This window comes from Aphelocoma coerulescens, chromosome 9 (assembly GCF_041296385.1).
Source record: "Aphelocoma coerulescens isolate FSJ_1873_10779 chromosome 9, UR_Acoe_1.0, whole genome shotgun sequence".
Classification (NCBI taxonomy): Eukaryota; Metazoa; Chordata; class Aves; order Passeriformes; family Corvidae; genus Aphelocoma; species Aphelocoma coerulescens.
In genome coordinates this window covers 3,244,179-3,263,977 of record NC_091023.1, presented here as the reverse complement: position 1 = coordinate 3,263,977, position 19,799 = coordinate 3,244,179, and the positions used below count along the sequence as shown (strand labels likewise).

The 19,799-nt window shown below is 46.3% G+C and overlaps 1 protein-coding gene across 8 annotated transcripts in view; it reads right to left on the bottom strand.

Moving 5' to 3' along the window:
• The window catches only part of UBXN7 (UBX domain protein 7), a 34,449-nt gene that overhangs the window by 3,149 nt on the left and 11,501 nt on the right, over positions 1-19,799 (bottom strand). The window contains exons 6-13 of one of the 8 annotated variants that reach the window (XM_069023861.1): positions 14,330-14,476; positions 13,841-13,931; positions 12,632-12,759; positions 11,861-12,254; positions 11,316-11,395; positions 6,443-8,650; positions 1,152-1,232; positions 685-744 (exon numbers count right to left, since the gene is read on the bottom strand). In XM_069023861.1, the coding sequence (XP_068879962.1) occupies positions 8,489-8,650; positions 11,316-11,395; positions 11,861-12,254; positions 12,632-12,759; positions 13,841-13,931; positions 14,330-14,476 (1,002 nt within the window). In that variant the 3' untranslated portion in view covers positions 685-744; positions 1,152-1,232; positions 6,443-8,488. Of the gene's footprint in view, positions 1-684; positions 745-826; positions 1,039-1,151; positions 1,233-2,106; positions 8,651-11,315; positions 11,396-11,860; positions 12,255-12,631; positions 12,760-13,840; positions 13,932-14,329; positions 14,477-15,066; positions 15,166-19,799 lie in introns of those variants that run through there. The other 7 variants (XM_069023862.1, XM_069023863.1, XM_069023864.1 and 4 more) reach the window with 7 other exon arrangements.

The following is a 19,799-nucleotide window of genomic DNA, read 5'->3' as shown; positions in this document are numbered from 1 at the left end:
CTGGGGGGCACCGGTCCAGTGGGGTCTGTTTGGGACCAGCCACGCCAGTCCCAGCAGGACACTGGGGAGGGCTGAGCATGGAGGAACAGGGCTGTGAGACCTGTGTGGGGAGGACACAAGCCAAGACACCTGAGGTGGAGCATCAGCTCCACCCATCCTGGAATTCTGCTTCTCTTGATTTCCATCCTCCCTGCCTTGGTTATAGGGAATTTAGGGGCTCTTGCCCCCAGGGAGGTCCTGCCTGCAGCCCAGGGATTGTGTGGGGTCGTTCCCCCCCACAGCCGTGAGTACCCAGTGCTGAGTCCCACCTTCCCAAACAGCTCCTGCTCCTCTGAGCTCACAGCCTGGGCTCTCCCCAGCCAGAGCCTTTCTGCACATCTCCCCTCAACCTCTCCAAGGACTCTCCTTCCCCTCCACTGCTGCCCTCTCCCTGGGGGTGGCAAGAGGATTCTTTCCCCCAGGAAGCTCCCAGGGCATGCTGTCCCCTCAAAACATTCCCCTGAGCAAGCAACTCCTCGGCCAGTCCAGACAAACCCCTGTGCAGGGGAGGCAAAGCCAAAGTGCAGCTGGTCCTGTCTCCATCAGGACCCTTGAAAGCAGGACTCCCTTCTGTCAGCACATCTCCATGACCAGAAGCACAGAGATTCCAGCAAAGCCCAGGGAATTCATCCTCCCCACTTCCCAGCTTACCTGGAGTGATGACAGGCAGAGCCAGCAGTGTCCACCCCTCAGACAAGCCCAGTCCTGGAGGCATCACCCATAGGTCACAATTTATGACTCCCCAGCGTGTGCTCCCCTCCCCTCCTCCCCCTCAAGGGCCACCCACCCAATCATGATCCTCCAGCTGCCCCATCCCAAGGAAGGATGACTGCCTGGATGAGCCAGCTCCTGCCAACGCTCTGGCTGCACTTCTGCCTTGTTCTTCCCCATTTCACAATTTACACTGGCAGAGTGCGCCAAAATAGGCACAAGCTCAGATTTTAGGGCTTCTACCACATCTGCACTAAATGCCTTAACCAGTGCCCGAGTAGTGAGCACCGTTGCTCCTGGAACAAACTGGGGTCAATATATTGGGATAATACTTCCCTCTCTCACTAATGCTTCAATTAAAGCTCCAGAATAAACATTCCCAGCTGTCAACTGGTTCCTACCTCCTGCCCTTTGCTTCCTCACAGGTGTCTCAGCTTTTCCTCAGGTGTCGAGTGCATCCCCACCAGGTGAGTATCTCATGCCTTAGTAATAAGATTGAGAGAGAAAGGTTATTTCTGGATATCTTAATTATTATCAGTCATCAGCATTTCCTATCTGCCATGGCTGGCAGTTAACGTGCAATGAGGAAACTCCTGTTCCCACAGAGAAGGTCAGGAACAGGCTCAGGAGAACATGAACGACCCCTGTGTCTGAGAACAGGAGTCAGGGAAGCTGTAGCACCAGAAAGTGGCAAAAATTGGGCAGTTTTGTTGGCAGAGGAGTTTCAGGTGGCACAAGCAAAGAGAAGAACAGCTCGTGGGCTGTGCAGGCAGAAGAAAGAACCTTCTCAAAGAAGAGTTTTAGAAGGTTCCTATTCCTCCTGTGTTCATCATGAGGACCTGAGGCTTGGGATGTGCCATGGCCATGAAGCCGTCGCGGTGCCCCGAGACAGCCGCGCTCTGACAGGGGAAGTACAGGCAGCATTTGGGGTGCTGCCTTTGGTGCCCTCCCCAGCCTGCTCTCCCCACTGTGACCCACACAAGCAGCATTTGCTGACATTGGCTTTTCCTGCTTTCAAATCAATGGGTATGGGACTGTCAAGGGGATAAATCCTGCTCTGGGAAGAAACAGAAGGTGGAGTCGGAGCCCTCCAGGAGGCACATGGGAAAAGATGAATGGGTGAGGCCGAGTTACAGCAGGCAATTCCATTCCTCTGGCAAAAAAAAACTGAGGAGCAGATTATCTGACAGGTCCTCTGAAAGGAAAATCAGAGTTGGCACCAGGAGAGGAATTCCTGTTTTAGTCACAGAATCTCAGACTAGTCTGAGGGGGAAGGCACCCAGCAGGATCATCGAGCCCAGCTCTGGAGTGGTCCATGCAGGGACTGAACCTGTGGCCTGAGCATCATCAACACCATCCTTAAGCACCTGAGTTAATCCTTAAATAAGACAAATTATTCTCTAAAATGAAGACAAAGACAATGCATGCAGGATAAGCACAGTACAAGTTCTCCTTCCTCTCTTTTTTTTGCTTTGAAAGAGGGAAAGCTGTTCTCTACTCTGCTGGAAGAAAATGTTTTGCAACCTCATCCTGTGCCTTTCCTACATCACAGCAAGCTGAGGTTCCCACTACACATGATCTGCTCCATCATCTCGCACAGAAAACCCCACGCCAGGAAGTGTGAAGCGTCAGGGTGACAGTCTCTTTCCAGGATTTCTGATCTCCTTATAAGACTAATTCTAACAGAAGGCTAATTTTAGCCCTGCACATGAGGAGCCGTGTGCCTGCCTTTCTCACACCAGAGCTCAACTGTGAAAGTATCAGCACAGCAATTATGGGCAAGGAACTTGCTGCCAAGTCACCCAGCCCTGCTGCAGCCCATGTAATGCAATTCCAGCCTGGCAAGGTCCTCCTGCTGATTCCTCACAGCTGAAGAAATGCCTTCAGTTCCTGCTCCCCTGCCCTTCTCTTCCCCAGACTCCTTTGGGGCTGGGAAAATTGCACAGCAGGCTGGGTTTCAAGAGTGGTTTGGCTTCAAGGAGAACCAGAGTTGAGTTTGAATTGGTGAGAAGGAACCATTCTGTGCCAAACAAGTCTCCACCTTGGGCCTGGCTGGAAGATGTTCAGCATGACTCTGGTCTCTTCCACTCCTCTCTGTAGCATCTGCACACTACTTCTGCCACTACTCAGCCAAGACTTCTCCAAAATCCCCTTAGACAAGCCCTGCAGGGTGTTTGTGGCTAGAACTGACTGATCAGGGAAGCACCAACGGGATGCTGGACAATATTCGCTTGAGGGCTGACAAACGTTACCTGAATTTACAGTTCAGACAAAGCAACCCCGTGAAAAGTTGGAAGTTTACAGAAAGCAAAAGCAAGTAAATGAAACCCAAGAGGTATTCTGAGTTGGAGGTATCCCTGTAGTTCCTTGACCTGCAGACTGATGGAAAGATTCCCGACTCAGTTGGAACTGGAAATATTTTCCTAGGCTGCGTGAAGAGTCCAGGGCTTTCCAGCTTCAAGGCAGGGGCTGAGTTCCACAGTTTCAGTGGAGATCCTACCTCAGGAACATGAGGATGACCCAAAACTGGTTTCTTAATTTCTGTTTCTCTGCTGCACCTGCCAAGTCCTTGTCCAGAAGGGGCTCTGCTCATTGCCATTTCATGCAAGGCCACGGCAGGAATGGCCCAAGGAGCCCAAAGACAACTGCAGAAGTCAGAGGCTCTGCCTTGACACCTGCACCAGGAGGATGCTGACAGTTCAGAACAGAAAGCCCCATTTTCCCTGCTCTTTCATCGGGAAGGATGGCAAATCCTAGCCCTGCCTCTCTTTATTAGTTTTCATACGGGCATTTTTCCTGTCAAGGTCCTGTAAGTTTGTCTCACTTCAAGATTTTGTATCGTCTAGAACAGCCTGAAGCTTTCTTGGGCAGTGCTGTCATCAACAGTTCCTTATCCTTCTACCCCAGTATCCTTAAGGAAAAACTCAGGAACTCCCCAGATAACACGGGGACAGACTTTCATTAGAACTAAACCAACAAACAGACCCCAACCGCAAAAAAACCAAGAGCTGAAGGAAGCTACTGAAAACAGTTTGTTTTATTTCCAGGATCAAATATTACAATAGGACATTTACATATATTTATAAAAAATGCAGCAGTTGTGTATATAGATCAGAGGTTTCCTTGAGTTTGGTCCCTCCCAGCACAGTGAGCTGAAAACTTTCAAATTAATCCTCTCCCTCCTCCCACGTGAAGTTGCCATCACTGAAGAAAGTGGCCATTGTGAAAAGCTGTCCCTTAGAAACTGGATGCTCCCCAGTTCCAGGAGACAGCCTCATTTTTAAAAAATCATCTGTCCTAAAGTCTGGTGTCTCTGAGTTGAGTTTCACCCAGATGTTTTTCATATAAATCTGGTCTATAAAATAGCACCTCATCCCCTGCTCCACACAGCTTCAGTTCCACACCGTCAGTTCGGGCACCATTTCACAAGCAGTTACAAAGTGACTTTTCTCTGCACTGCAGACACTCCCAGCCATCAGAGACAGCATCCAAATCCCGAATTTCTGCCCTCACTCCCAAGGTGCCCATGGAACACAGTGGATAACCCGAGGCAGGCTGAGGCACTCCTGTCAGGGGCAGCAGTCTCTGACTAAACCCCTGCGTGTGTAAATACATATGGCTCTGTTTGTTGGGAGTGCACAGACACGAGGAGATGGGAATAAAAGTCATCCCAGAAAGGGCATCCATTAACCTCACCAGCTCCAAAGCCAAACAGGCCCGTGGGAACTCCCCAGAGTGCAGCCAGCACAGGGCTCAGCATCAGTCTGTTCTGTCCTTGAGACAGGAGCTGCTCCGTTTATAGAAAATCTCTTGTGAAAATAAATAAACAGAAAGGGTGAGGGAGAGCAGAGGCTGGATTTGAGTCTATGGGAACAGCCAGACAAGGCACAGCCAGTCCTTAAGGGACAGCAAGCACTTCACCCACCTAAAGCACATCTCTGCCACCCCTTCTCCTCTTGGAACACCAGAGTTATCAACTTCACTAAACAGGGATTAAACCAGAAGAAAGCACTGACATTTAATACAAACTAAAAAGGAATAAAAATGAAGTGATAAGGCCCTGAAATGACACAGATCTTCCCACTCACACGGACATTCCTACACAGGTCCCTGCGTTTATAGTTCATTTTTATGGGGTTTACTGAAAAACCATCACATTTCAAGCATCTCTGCAGCATTTGCTACCTGACCAACAGCCCAAATGCTGCCCTGCCCCCAAAAGAAAAGTGATTTGAATGTAGCCCTTGTTGCTCCAGTTCCAGTGAAGAAGCTCGGTGCTCCCACAGGAACAGGAATTTGAAACTCAGCAAAGAGGCTGAGTTACTGAAACCTGCACCAAACCCAGTTTCTGCAAAGGTACAAACCACAGCACCAGTCCCAGGGCAAGCTGAGTGTACAAATTGGCTCTGAAGGACATGGACCCTGTGAAACACAAGCTGGACAAAGGAGAGGTGTCACCTCCCCCTGACAGTGAGGAAAAGGTCAGGGATCTCAGGGGAGAGCTAATGGAAAATTCCTGTTTAGATCTACCTAGGAATAATGGTACCTTTGGATGCCTTTTACAGACAGCTGTATTTTACAAGCTACCTGCACAAAGTGGACATCCCCCTAAGACTGGTGGTGTTAACTGAGCTGATTCACCAGGAAAAGCAACGCACTGCAGTCCATGAATGCCAGAAATCGTAAAAATCGCAGACCTTAGCTCAAAGCCTGAAGAAAATAACACAAGTATGGCCAGAAATGTTTGGCCCAGCCTTTACCTGCCCTTTTTAGGTCCATGGGGAATGCTGTGAGGTTGAAGCTGGTCAACCAGCCTGACTTAAGAGCAGGTAGCATCAGAAAGATCCAAAATCCTTCTGTGGGCCTCTGAAGTGGGAAGTAAATGTGTCAGCAGCACCTGGCAGGGAAAGCCAGTGCTTGTTCCACCTGCTGTTCCAGAATTGTGGCTGTGACTGGGACTGCTGGACATTACATCCCAAAATGAAGCCGTGCTGGATGAAGAGCACAGGCAAAGGGAACATCTCCACCAGCAGCAAGGAGCTCCAGCTTCAAACACGAGAGCCCTGACCAGTTCTGCACTCAGAAGAATCTCTGCTGCCTACATGCACTGCTGCTCCTCCAACCCCACCAGTCCTTGCAACACCACATGCAAATCCTGACCAAGTGACACCCACAGGAAGCCACAAACCACAGCCTTTGAAGGATTGGTTTCCTTTGTCCTTCATAGTTCAACACGTATTTCCCAATCCAATTTAACACATTTTTTCCAGCAAAGGCAATTTGAGCTTCAGATTTCACATCTAGAAGTGACTGTTTAAAGGCTCTTTCAACAGTGCCCAACCAGCCATCACCTTCACTGCTATGAGCTGTCCCAGGCAGGACTTGATTCATGTTTTCCATATTCCTCAGGCCAGCAAAACACATTCCTCCAAAGGGATGAAGAGCTGAAGAGGTTCTGTCCTGGTTGGTGTAGTTTCTCATCAGCTTTCAGCCCCCACAGCACAGCTGATGTGTGTCACAGCACTGGGTTGGTTTGGGTTGGGAAGGAGAGAGGGAGGAATGAACAAAGAGAAGAGCCACATGCAGGGATACATATTCCTTAAAAATTCTTTTCTCTGTCTCTTGCCCTCAAAGCAAAGCAAAAGTGATAGAAAAACCACACTGTGAGACAGAAACAAAAAAAAAAAACCACCTCAACCCAGGATCACAGTTTCCTGGAACAGAACAAACTACAAGAAAATGCAGTTTTCAATGTCAATGTTCAGCTTCCCATTCTTCTTTCCCCTGTTTGAGCAAATCCTGGTCTCATCACAGAGCTCAGCCCAGCCCCACGTACACGAGGAGGCCCAGGAGGGGCAGGGGAGGGAAGCTGCCAATAAACCACACCTGGGACTTGTTATTCCAACCAGACAGCTGGAGCTGCTTCAGGAAGCTTTAGGTCTGCATGGAAATGCGAGTTAGGAATCTGGATATCCAGGAACTCAAGGATCCTTCAGTCTAGAAGTGCCACTGCTGCTTCACAGGCCAGACACAAGACTCCCCCCCCCTTCCCCATGCTGGGAGCAGCCTCCACACCAGGGTGTCTTTACAAACCAAAGATGACATCTGGTGTCACATCAACCCCTGATCAGGAAACTGAGATGAGATTCTGCTTTCCTGACACTACATCCTGCAGCAGAAAGGGAAATCAATTTATACAATTGCATGATTACATGCCAAACCTCAATTATGAGCAGGAGACAGCTGTGAGCTGAAGTTTCCATGGGGAAGGCAAGACATTTTCTGTGATTTCTTGCATTTAAAGGTTCCAGATGAAATCAAAGGCAAAATATGGAATATGTAAATTTCTGACTACTGAAGTCTTTAACAAGGACAATCATCTGAGAGTGGCAGAAAAAGTCAGCGGTGATGCCAGGTCCCATGTGCCTTTCTCCTCAGTGACTGAAGAGCACATTAAACTGAGTTTTTAGCTGTAAATACACAAATCCACCACACTCTGCTGAGGGCTGTGCTAGTTAACTCCTGTCCCACTGGAACAGCTGCTGAAACACCAACTGACCAGCAGCTCCATGGCTAGAGAACACACTGGAAGAAAACCTGGGCACTGACTTCTGGTGCCAAGCTTCCAGAGCTGAAAGGAAAGCCTGCACCAAGGAGCAGCTGTCCATGCAGCCCTCCAAATTTAGAGATAAGTGACAGTAGATGAACATGGAAATAGAATAAAAATTGTCCCAGGGAATTCAAGCCACCAGGCTGGGAAGTGTTTTATGAAGCATAAACTGATGCTCAATGCAGTCAGTGCTGTAAAACGCCTGCAAAGCCAACCAAAAACCGACTCAAAACCAACCACTGTGCCAAGGAAAAAAAGCCAACTGCCTGTCAAGTACTCTGTGGCAGGTGTTTTCAGAGAATCCAAAGCCTTTACAGTACCCTTGTCATTTGCAAAATCCTGAGAGCAAGTAAGGAGACACTTTGAGGATGCTGGAAGAGAACATGGAAAACTCACCCACTCCCATGAAGGAGCTGGTTCTGCTCCAGCACTGGACTCAGCTTTGCCTCTGGGCCAAGCAGTCAATCCCATATGGAGCACAGTTGTCTTTCTGGGGGGTTGGATGTTTTTTTTTACTATGTCCACTGGCAATTTAAAGCAGGAGGAAAACATGCAGGCAATCTAGAAGCCTTTGAATGAGGTGGGGCAGAGTATTTTACCACAGCTCAACCCAACTCCTTTCCAAAACCAGAGCGCTGTATGAGAGAAGGCTGGAAGGTTAATGGAGACCTTTTGTGTAGGGAATCCAAACAAAGGAAAGAGTGTCCTGAAGGTTATGCTCTCTCCTTACAGAGAGATGCCTCAGTGCCTTACCACACGTTCTTTTCAAAAATAAATTAAACAAAACAGATTTAAGAATAGCAGCGAGAAGGGTTTGTGTATTATGGCCACTCCAAGCTCCAGCGTGCTGGATACACAGATCACTGTTTTACTTTATTCCAGGAAAGCAGAGGAAAGATGTTCTTCCCAATGCTCTCTGCAGCTGTGGAAGAAAATAAAACTCTGAGCACTCTCATTTGGTCACTAGAGCGGGAGAAGGGAGGGAGAGAGAGGAGGAGGGAGAAGGAAGGGCCAGTCAGCTGCCTGATTCCAGCACTGCAATCCCATGACCCTTAACTGCATATTTAACGACTCTTGTCCCAGGCAAAGAGGAGAGGGAGGAAGGCTGGGAGAACTCAGGCCACAGTGCTAATTCCTTTCCTGCACAAAGACAGTCTCTTGAGGACACAGGCCTGCCTCCTGTAACGTGATCTCATAGTCCAGGTGGGAGAGCTTCCTCCGGGGGAAGTTGGTGAGCAGTTCAAAGCGTTCGTTGGGGTATCCTTTTGACTGGACGTGTTTCACCAGTGCCTGCAGAGGAAGGAAGGTGTCCCAGAATGTCACAAGTGTCACAGAATTCAGAATGTAAAAACCAAAAAAATCCCGTTTTCCTTCAAAAAGGAAGTTTGCAATCACGGACGAAGAAGATTTTAAAATCTTTTTAAAGATTTTTAAACTCACAGACCCTCTTTTACTTCAACATCTAATTTGGCCCACACATGGGTATGGTTAATCACAAAAACTAATTACCAGTCATTCCTTACCTAAACTGATGCTTTACACACAAGGTAAACGACACATAAAACTAAACATACTAGTGCATTAATCCAAGACAGCTGAATTCCACACCACACATTCAAGTCTCAGTGAAACAGATCTGAAAAAAAAGCCTTAAATACCCCAAAATAGAAGCCTCCTCATTTGTTTATCAGATAGTGTCCCTACCCTAAAGCTAAAGGCCAACAAAGAAGCACTTTTGTGAGGTAGCACTGACCAAAATAAATGCAGTACTTTTACTCTTTTTTTTTTTTCTTTTCTTCAAAAAGTAGGAGAGTTTGGGGTTGTTTGATTTTAGTTTTTTAAAGATCTTTTCAATTCACTGGCTTCTCTGCCTACAGAAGCAACTGGGGCAGGATACAGAGCATTGGGATGAGGGATACACCAGCCTTACACCCCAAGCCATGTCAGGAAGAGCCCATGTCTGTGCTGTGGCAAGAGAGATTTCTTAAGTTCACCAGGAAATACAGCAGATGAGAACCTAAAGCACAAACAGAGAGGGGCAGAGAAGTGGGGATTGGCAGAAGAAAAGAGGGCACAGAAACAGAGCAAGATGTGGGCAGAAGGAGGAGTTGTAGTTTTTGTAAGAGAGGAAGAAAAGATAATTTGTATGTAATAAAGTGTGAAAAAAATCGGGGGGTCCTATCAATACTGTTCACATTGTTTTGGTGGGCAACTTATGCCAGTAACTCACAGCAAATCACAGCAACAAAGATGATCAAAATTCCTTTAGAAACCACTGAATTTAAATATTCAGTCAACTTTCCTGCCCACATCCCTCCCTGTCCCTTCACAGGCCAGTCTTTCCTGCACACCTGAAACACCTTTGGCAAACCAAAGGTATTCAGGATGTGGAGGAAGGGCTGAGCTGCTGAACAGAGTAAAGTCAACTTCATTTGCACACAGTGAGCACCTCCTTCCATAAAAAGGCAGTGAGGCAGTGTTGCCTTTGCCTTTTTTTTTTTGGCTTGAGGGGAAGAAAGGGCATCATGGTAATATTGGAAGCATAAGCACCTCTTGGAAATAACGTGTGTAAAGAAGCCAGTGCTTCATCAATAACAACACAACAATTAAAAATAAAGAATTTTTAAAACCAGTGTTGGGGAGCACCATCAGTTAAAACTGAAGTGCAACTGTCTCCTTAAGCAATTTCTTTTGCTAGTTCTGTCCAGCTTTGAAATGGAAGCTACTGAGTTAAAAAAATCACTATGGAAATGGTGCCCACAAAGAAACACCTGAGACTCAGCCTGGATCAGACTGAAAGGCTCCAGAAGATCACAAGAGATGAGCACAAATGCTGCCTGCTCAGCTCTGCAACCAAAAGATGTCTTTACCCACAAGCCTTGACACAGCTAAATTCCTCTGCTGACTGCAGAGCAGAAGGGAAATCATATGCTGAGATAAATTTCCTTTCACTTCCACAGTCCGTAAAAGGAGTCAAACCAAAAGTCAAACCAAAAGTCAGGATTATCAGGGATATTTCAGTATTACACTTATGTACTGCCTGACTGAATTGCTTAAGTATTCAAAAGTGCTACATGTTTAACAATACATGCACATTTATTGAACAAGCTGCATTCAGAAAGCAGTCAAGCTTTTTTTTCCTTTCACTTTCAAGCAGGAGAGTCAAGGATGAGAACATGAGCAGAGGATACTGTACATTCCTAGAGCTGCTGACTCATTTCTGTAAGAGATAGGACCCTTTTCTTCCAAATCTACACAAAATCCTTCTGTGAGGTGTGCTGTTGCCTTCCCTATGGCTCCAGCTATTAGATTGATTACATTTAAATGAGCTTAACTGGCCACTGTGTCCTGAAACCTCATGGCAAACAGGAACACAGTGACCTCTTTACACTCTGCTTCCAGGTAAGCACCTGCAAAATTTTGATGGAAATGCCATTCACATGGACTTCTCCAAGGTAAGGAGCCCAAAGCACAGTTGAGACGCACACCTGAGGCACAGTAATTAATTAATATTGTACTAAATTTGTTTTGGGACTCCTGAAGGGAGGGTGGAAGTATGATGGGAGAGACAGAGAATGAGAATGAAGACTTTTGCCTTTGATTTTACCATGGGAACCCACTGCTTTTAGAAACAAAGCCCCAAAAGTGAGAAAGCTGAGAGGTAATTTTATGGTAATTAACGATTAATGCAAAAGCCATTTAAGAATGGCAATGAGCAATGTGGGGATTAAGGAAGACACTGGAGTGTGCACAAAACCCAAGCTGCAATGGAGACACACAGAGGCAGTAGTTATCAGAGAGGAATGATGTGGAACACAGTGGAATGACAGGGCAAGCACTCTCTGGATACACCTCTCCCACTAGACCTGACTTCAACACTGTCAGTCCAGGTACAGAAATTTTCCAGTTTTGGCTTTCCTGTGCTCAGACAAGGATTCCCATTAACTCCACTCACCAGAAGTTTAGCTTGTTCAGGCAGTGAAACTTGTTCCCTCTTTCCATCTGGATACCTCAGCATCAGCTGTGCCTTTGGTCCTACACAAAGAAGTCACTACAAGTTAACAACAGGGCAGCTGAGCTCCTGTGTAGATTTTAGGTGGGACAGCACAGCAGGGTGAGGGACTGCAGACAAACACAAAGATCCAGTCTGTGAAGATAAATTTCTACCTCAATGCTTAAAATACACACATCAGGCTCAGGACTCTTCCAAAGCAGCAGTGACTGACAGCAGCCAGCGTGCCCAGAGCACACTGCACCTGAGTTACACCAGCGTGGACCTTACTCCTGGGCAAGACACGAGCTCAGGGACCAAGAGGGCTCTGAGGCTGGGGCACTGCTGTGCCAAAGGGGTGCTGCTGGTGAATCACTCACATGTCTGCTGGCAAGGAGGCAGGAAATCAGAAGGGATTTTTAAAAGAAGGGATGAAACCAGGCTTGGCAGCCTATAAAGAGTTTCAGGCAAAAAAGCCACAACAAAAGCCATAAAAAGCGAGCACTTACCATTCACGTCGAGGCCCCGGAACGTACTTTCAGGCTTGTCAGGTGACTCCTCCAGTGCCCCCGCATCGATGCAGGGCAGGACTCTGTGGTTTGATGCTGTCCCAGGCTCAGTCCTTGCAGAGGGCTCAGGCTGAGGCCTCCGGCTCTCCTCTTTTTTATACCCCAAGTCCTTGTGTGGAGACTTCCTCAGCTTGGCTGGAATCTCCGACTCCTCCTCCTCCTCGGATCCGCAAACAGAAATAAACTCTTCGCTTCCAGAAAAAAGCTCCGACTCCGACTCCTCGTCCGACCGGCTCTCCTGCTTGGCCTGCGAGGAATCAAAATGTGTCTCCTGGAGCGAGGCTCTGATGGCAGCTTCCAGCTGGCTGTCCTCACTGGCATCGATGAGACTCTCCTGTGGGATGCAGACAACACACATACATCACAACTGCTTTCAAATACGTACTGAAACCAAGAGGACATCAGTCTTCCAGAAGGGAAGCCACTAAACCTGTCAGGAACACACAGCAGGGAAAGCCAGGCATGCTGTAATTACTGAATGGCTTCTCCCTGGAGTTCTGCATGGAGTAATCCATTTTCCTTTCACACTGTGACTGCTAAATCCAAACCAAGTGCTGAAAGCACAAGCAGTGACCCTGCGAGAAGGCATTCCCTGGCACGCTGTGTTTTTGTGTGCCCTTGCACTAACTCATGGAGTCTGTGAGGGAAATTGGGAGAGCTGGATAAGCACAGGTGTTCCTTCAGGTGTCTCCCAAAGAGCCCCACACTTACTGAGCGGGAGCATTTCTGGGGAGGGCTGCTGGAATGGCCGTCCAGCTGGCCATGCTCACTCAGGAAGCCGGTCACTTGGTCCAAGAAGGAAGTCACATCCAACTGATGCCACTCCACGAGCTTCTGGCCTAGGGAACAAAAGGTGGCATCACAAAAGTTGGTCTCAAACAAAATTTCAGCAAAACACTGCAGTTTAGTGGTCAAACACACCAACTCACTGCTGCAAGAGTCCCTGTTTGAGGAACTGCAGCTTCCCACAGGCTACCAGCTGATGATTATGGAGCTTCCTCCTTCCATTCCCTTGAAAAGGGACAGACATAGACACAGACCCAGTTTATTTCCATTCTTTTCTTTTTATCCATGGGAACGTGAGCACAGAATGGTGAATTTGGCCTCAAACTGAATAATCACCAAACCACTGAGCTCATGAAGAAGCATTTCTCCATTCTTGCATAGCTGATTCTAACCCTTGGCAAACAGCATTTGTTCCCAGAAGTAAAGTGCTAAGGAGAGTATCCTAACTTCAGCTGCAACATTAAAAAATAGATGTATTTTTGGATGGTTTAAGTCAGCTACAAAGAGATCTCAGCTCTGATCACAGATCACAGTCAATCCTTAGAAGCAGGAGACCAGACCAGCATTATATAACCAGACAGCTGCATTATATGACGATAAAAGAAGCTGTTGGATACAAAAGAAAAAGCAACACCTTTAAAAAAGAGCTGGAGGGAGAGGGAGAAGTTTGATTGTTCAGGTAATAAAACAAACAAAACAAACAAAAACTTGAATTTGACTTAATTTCAAAATTAAGATGCAATTTAAAAAGTCACTGCTGAGCCTCACAAAGCTCTGTGGAAGGAGCAGAAAGCAGATTCATGTAGTGCTTACAAATATTGCAGTTGTTCATCACATGACTTCAAGAAGCTTTTGAAAGACTTAAAAAAAAGAATTCAGAGTTTTTCTACCAGATGGAACTATTTTCACTTTCTAAGCAAAATACTTGCTTAAGCTTCAAATACACAGAATTTCTGCAATTTTTGGGTGTTTTATTCCCTTAGTTCCTCTGGGAACATGCTGAGTCAGTCCTTCGGGTCTCGAAGAGATTCTTAAGCCAAATGTAACACAAACTGCAGTGGAAAGTATTCCAGCCTACAGCTGTCAGTCCTTCCCATGGGATAACTCCAGGTAACCAGCTGCCACTTGTCTTACCTGTCCTGGGATCCAGGATGGACACATAAGGGAAGTCTGCTAATTTATAAAACTGTATGTACCGCTGTCCTTCCTCGCTGTCATGGTACACCTACAAAATTGGGCAGATTAGTGGCTGCAGAGGGAACACAAACAAACTGAACCTTGAAAATGCCCAGTTTTTCTCTCTTCTACAGTATAAACTGCAAATGGTACATGCAGCTCTCAGTAACTCTGACAAGCTGGAAGAAAGCCTCCAGCTCTCCATGTATTAGAAGCTACGTGGTAACATCTTGTTGCACAAGTGCAAAGGCAGTTTATGCCTTCAAATGCATATCCACGAATTAAATCTCCATCCATAAACTACATACACTCCATGAAATACACCTTTGCTGGCAAATGTGCCGAGAGAATTCCATCTTTTTCAAAGAAATCCTTTTTTTTTTTCCCACTGTCCCATCTACCTAGGCACCAAGTTACCCACACATCCATCCCCAGGTAATTTCTCACCTGCCAAAAAATGAAGTGGTCCCGGATGATGTTCTTCACAGCCTCGTTGCTCCAGACGTCACGGTTGAGGCACTGGCAGGCGAAATCTTGCACGTTCTGAATGTTTATCATGAGCCATTTGTTCTGCATCTGACCACACTCCTTGGCCTGGAAGCAGAGGGAAAAGCTTGGTTAGGTCAGGCTGAAGGGCCAGACACCACCGATGCCAGCAATGATCAGAGATGGCTTCTACCACTGCCAGACCTTCCACCAAACCCCTTCGCAGTGAGGAGGATGGACAGAGCTAGTGAAAAGGCACCCACAAAACAGAAGGCAGGGCTGAAGGATCTGCTTTAAATGAGCCTGGTTGAATTACAGAATCACATCGATGAACAGAGCTGCTGGATTTCAACAAGCCAAGCACAGGGTGGGAAAAGCAACTCGGAGGGGGGACACACATGGCGATGTTGAATAAAGTATTTATTCAGGGAAAAGTGTAGTCAGTCCCACTGATCTGACAACAATGACCTGCTCAGTCTAAAGATAAACCCATGGATCATCTAGTTAAGTAGGCTGCATAATTGACAGAGGACTTGCATTGATTCAACAGGACCCCTTCTCTGCGTGTTTTCTTTTTCTCTCCAAGTTTTGAGTTACTCTGTGACTGTCCAACTGCCGAATTAGGCATCCTTTTTTGATGCTGCTTATCCAGACTGCAAGTGGGGAGGGAGAAAGGAAGGCGCAGGAAGAAATCTTACTGGTTTGAGTCACAAAGCTGGCACTGTCTGATTGCTTGGTTGCAAGTTAATGGTAGGAGTTTGATCAAGAATGTAATTCTGATCGCTGAACTGTCATACCTGTTGAAAAAAAGAGGGCTAGATCAACAGCAGGAATGCTCTTACCACCTGGAAAGACTGGAACTGGCACAGGAACTCTCTTAGCTTTAAAAAAAAAAAACCCTTGCAAGTTATGCTCACCATCCTGCTGGTAATCTGCTATTAAGGAATTCAAAGGACAAAAAATTCAGGGGAATCAGGATGTTATGCAAGATTTTGCTGTTTGGGCACTACTTTGTTCCCCAAACCAAAGTTTTTACTTTTGAGATGAATTTTAGCCAGTGCAATTTGGAAGAGTCTGCCTGTCCACTGTGTAACAGACAGATGTGAAACCCACACACTCAGCTTCACCAAGGCAAGAACCTCAGCCTACAAACTCGGTCTGCGTGGCCAAGTGCCCTGCAGAGGCAGCTCTTGTATTACTCAAAGGAAAAAAAATGAAGGTAGAAGCATGGAATAGTCCTGTTCTCACAAGAGGCCTCACACTAACTACTTACCACTAATTTACACTGCCAGAATCCAGTATTTGGTCACCAGGTGAGAAAAGTGGGGCAGGTGACACCTAAGTAACTGGCAAGGATCTTAAATACAGTCATCCTGCTTCTATTTAAAGGACTTGTTTTGAGCTAACTGTGCATTTTGAGAATTAATTCAAAGAAATCAGTTTGAGATGAGGCCTAGAGGTACTGCCCAAATTTAAAGGGAACAAAAATCCTTATGTTATTTAAGTCAGTTGGATTGCCTTAGTCCTGTGTTCTCATGTAGTCTGTCTGTTAAAAGAACACTCCCAGAAAAATGTAATTAGAAAGCTGAGAAGTGCATCTTGCTCTTCTACCCTCACTCTGTGTATCTTTCAGTATTAATGAAAACCTCTGGTCCTGCCTCTCCTCTGTCCAGCTAATGGCCTTGGAAGGATGCAAGCAGGAAATTCCACACAGAAAATTTGCAAAACTGAGTTTTCACCTGCAGAGCAGGCAGAACTTTTGCAACTACTTTTAGCTTCCTTCTAAAAACAAGCTTTGGGTTTAACATTTAAAAGGACACAGTTAAACTGCTGCTATCTCACACACACACAGAGCTCTGCTCTTACACAGCTCCAGGGATTCTTCTGAGGGGGTGGAAGGACAAGAGTGTGAGGAGAAGAAACACTGTGGGTTTAGAGATTATATGGGTGGGTCATTTTGGTTAAGTGACAAGACAACAAGGGAAGGCTCAAGAGCTGGCTTGTGTATCCCAAAAGCGGATGGATTTAGATTCTCTGCTTCCAACACCAAGTGCCCCCCCATTCCCCTCCTTCCTTGAGGTATAAAGGCCAGTGCCAGGCACTTACAGAGCCCACACACAGGGCAGTACAGAACAGCCACTCTCTGAGAGCAGAGCCAGTGGAGACCAGATGCAAAAACCAACCCAAACCAATCCAATGTGTCCTAAGTGTGTCTTTACCCTTTCTGCCCAGTCACATATTTCATCATTACAACTTAGGGCAGCAAACCAGCGATCTGGTGAGACAAGTCTTAGTTTATACTCAGTGCTGCATCTCCCTGTGTAACTCTGACTCTTGCACTACTAAAAATAAGTTTTCCTCTCATTTGACTTCTCTGAACATGACTTAAAAATGCTGGGGTGGTTCCTGCTGGCTCAGTTTTGTTGAAACACAATCCTTTCAAGGCAGCAGAGAAAAGAAGGAAGTGGAGCCAGCACCTTGTGACCCTCTGAACATGTGTGTGACTCAGTGTGGAAGACAACAGCTGACAGGGAGTCAGAGCAGGACACTATCAAACAAGAAATCTCCTGTGTGGGCCACACTTCCCCTTCCTACCTGGGGCAGGGCATAGATCCTTTCAGCACCCAGCCACTCCTGAGCCACAGCTGTACCTGCAGCTGTGCTGACCCAAACCAGGCTGGAAGCACCTTATGCACAGGTAATTGTTCCATTTGAATACAGTGACCAGATCAGCATCCAAATTATTGCTGCTTGTTAAGTAGAAACAAAAAAAACCCCTCAGTCTCAGCTGTAAACCAAGGAGCAGCTAGAAAAGGTTACTGTTAAATGGGGAAAAAAATCATACAGGCAGACTTGAAACTCTGCAACATGACATTCAGTCACTTCACTGAAACCCTACTGAGTGTTGAGCACAGAACTGCACACACCAGAACCATCTCCTCCAGCAGCAAGAACTGCAAACTCAGTCAATTTGGTGTGTAGCCCCCAAATTCAATCATCTCTCACATCACAGGCATGAAGAGAGAACACCTTGGAAGTTCTTGGAAGCAGTCTGAGATGAGAACAAAACCACACTGCTCTCTATCAGACATGTCTAGTGTGCAATTTATTTATTCTTCTTGAGTGATTTACTCCTAGCAGATCCCACATTAATGGGGGAACTCTAGTTTAGTCAATCATACCCTGAACTTTACAAGTACAGTGATCATAAGTTGTTCTGCATGTGAAGCACAATGCTTTTTCACATATAGCAAGTTAAAAAAACCCAAAGCAATGTCAGTCAACACTTGAAAATTTTTCTGCCATGAAGTTAACCTCACTTATTCCTACAGCTAGTATTACTGAGTTAAAATGAAACAGCAATTATTTGGGCCTTACTGGTAGCAGTTTCTTTGTAACTGAAGAAAAGTGAGGTTTCTTGGGGAAGACTAAAGATAATTACATGTACTTACTGTCAAAAACCAACCTTAAGGTACCCAAAGAGCAGCAACAGCTGATGAGTGACAAAGATGTCACCACTCCTGCCTATGAAGCCCTGAATTCTAAATGATTCTCTGATAAATGTACATGGCTCAACCCTGGCAGAGTGTTCCTGCACACCCCAACCTTGGAAAGAAAACCCCACTTTAGATCAAAGCTTAACTACAAGAGCATCACAATGACAGTGTTTAGTCTTTGATGCTGTGCAATGTGATGAGCATCTCTGATTTATCATATGGTTTATATACGTTTATCTCAGCATACAGAGAATGGAGAAGCCAACAGCAGCTTGCCAGAGATGGATTTTGAGAGACTGTGGTCACTGAGGCCTGACATTGTCCTAGGCTGAAGCAACAGAGCAGTAGAGCAGTGTGCAGTCAGAAAAGGTAAAATGCAAGGGGAAATGGTCAACACAGTGAGAAGGTGAAGAGTTGTACTGCAGTGAAGTTGAGGAGCATGAGTGTGAAATGAAGGGTATCCCATGGGACAAGGAACTGTACAAGAACACAGCAAGGTGAGTGCCAACACCTGGAAGCATACAGGTCTTCAGAGTGCAGGTACTGCACAGAACAGGGCAAGGTGAGTATAAACAAACCCCTTCCCCACCCCCAGCCCACCCCTTTTTAAAAATTATTTTTCCAGACTGAGTAAGAATGCAGAGACTTTAGGACAAACAAATCCATCAGTCAGTTATAGTTATGTCACTCTCTGACACTACTTTTGACTGTGACAGATGCCACAATCAACACTGCTCAAGTCTCCATATGTTTCCAGCAAGACCCAAGGAAAGACAAGCACCCATCTCAAATTCCACAGCAGAGCTCAGAGGGCACTTGCTGACTGTTCCTGGAGCAGCACTGGTTGTTGCCACGTGAATTCCCCTTACTGGTGCCTTTAACCACATGTTTGCTGGTCTCACCAACAGCTCTGGACCCCAGGCCCAGCAGTAGCATCAGCTGAAAACCTGACACACGTGTTTTAAAGTAAACCCTACACCACAGATCACAAGGCAGGGATACCTGAGCATCAACTGCTTCAGGCTGCTCCTCTGCTCCCACTGCACCAAGTTCCTTCCCAAGGTGGACGCTGCTCTTCTCTGCCAGCATCCTTTCACACCTGGAATTCTATTAAGGAGACTGTGGAGGGCACCCTCAGAACACAGGAATCAGTGACAAGGAAACTGATCCCCGGTGATTTGGGAAGCATAAAAAGAGAGATGAGGGTAATGGGATGAGAGCTGGAGACTCCATAAAGGCACACAGTGTTTCACCAAAACTCTCCAGCAGTGCTCTAGTACTTGTGCACAGCAGTCAAAAGGCACATGTGAAAACAAGGTAAATAATATTTTTGTTCAGCTTGTGCAGTCGGTTCTCCAGCATCTGTAGTGCACCATTTAATCATTAGTTTGCATTCTCATGCAGTAAAAATAATGATCATCACCATCATCAATCTTATCTATTCAAAGATGACCAGGAGAAAGCTCAGTAGTAACTGGAGCTTCTGAAGAATATCAGGAAATTATGGACTCAAAAGTTAAAAATATATACCAATCTGCATGTTCTGTAATCATTAGTTAAGTCATTGATCCCCATCATAACAATATAGGAATAGATCCACACATGCCTACACAGCCAGGGAAGGTGACACCTGAGATTGTTTAAAGCTGACAGTGTCCTGTATCTCTGGGATACTTTCCCTAGCACCACCAGAAGCAGAAGACAACCATTGTGATTTTATACAAGAGCAACACCTCCACTGAGGATGAAGTTGTGGCTTGATGGCAAAGCTGCATTCAAATACTTTTACTCACTCAGGTATCAGAAGCCCCTCAGCCATGTTAACTCCACCTGAGCTGCTCAGCAGGGCTGTGCTGCAAACCACACTGCCCCTTGCAAAGTCCTCCCTCCCTTATCCAAAGCAATCTTACTCCAGCTTTTCCTGTATCCTCTAT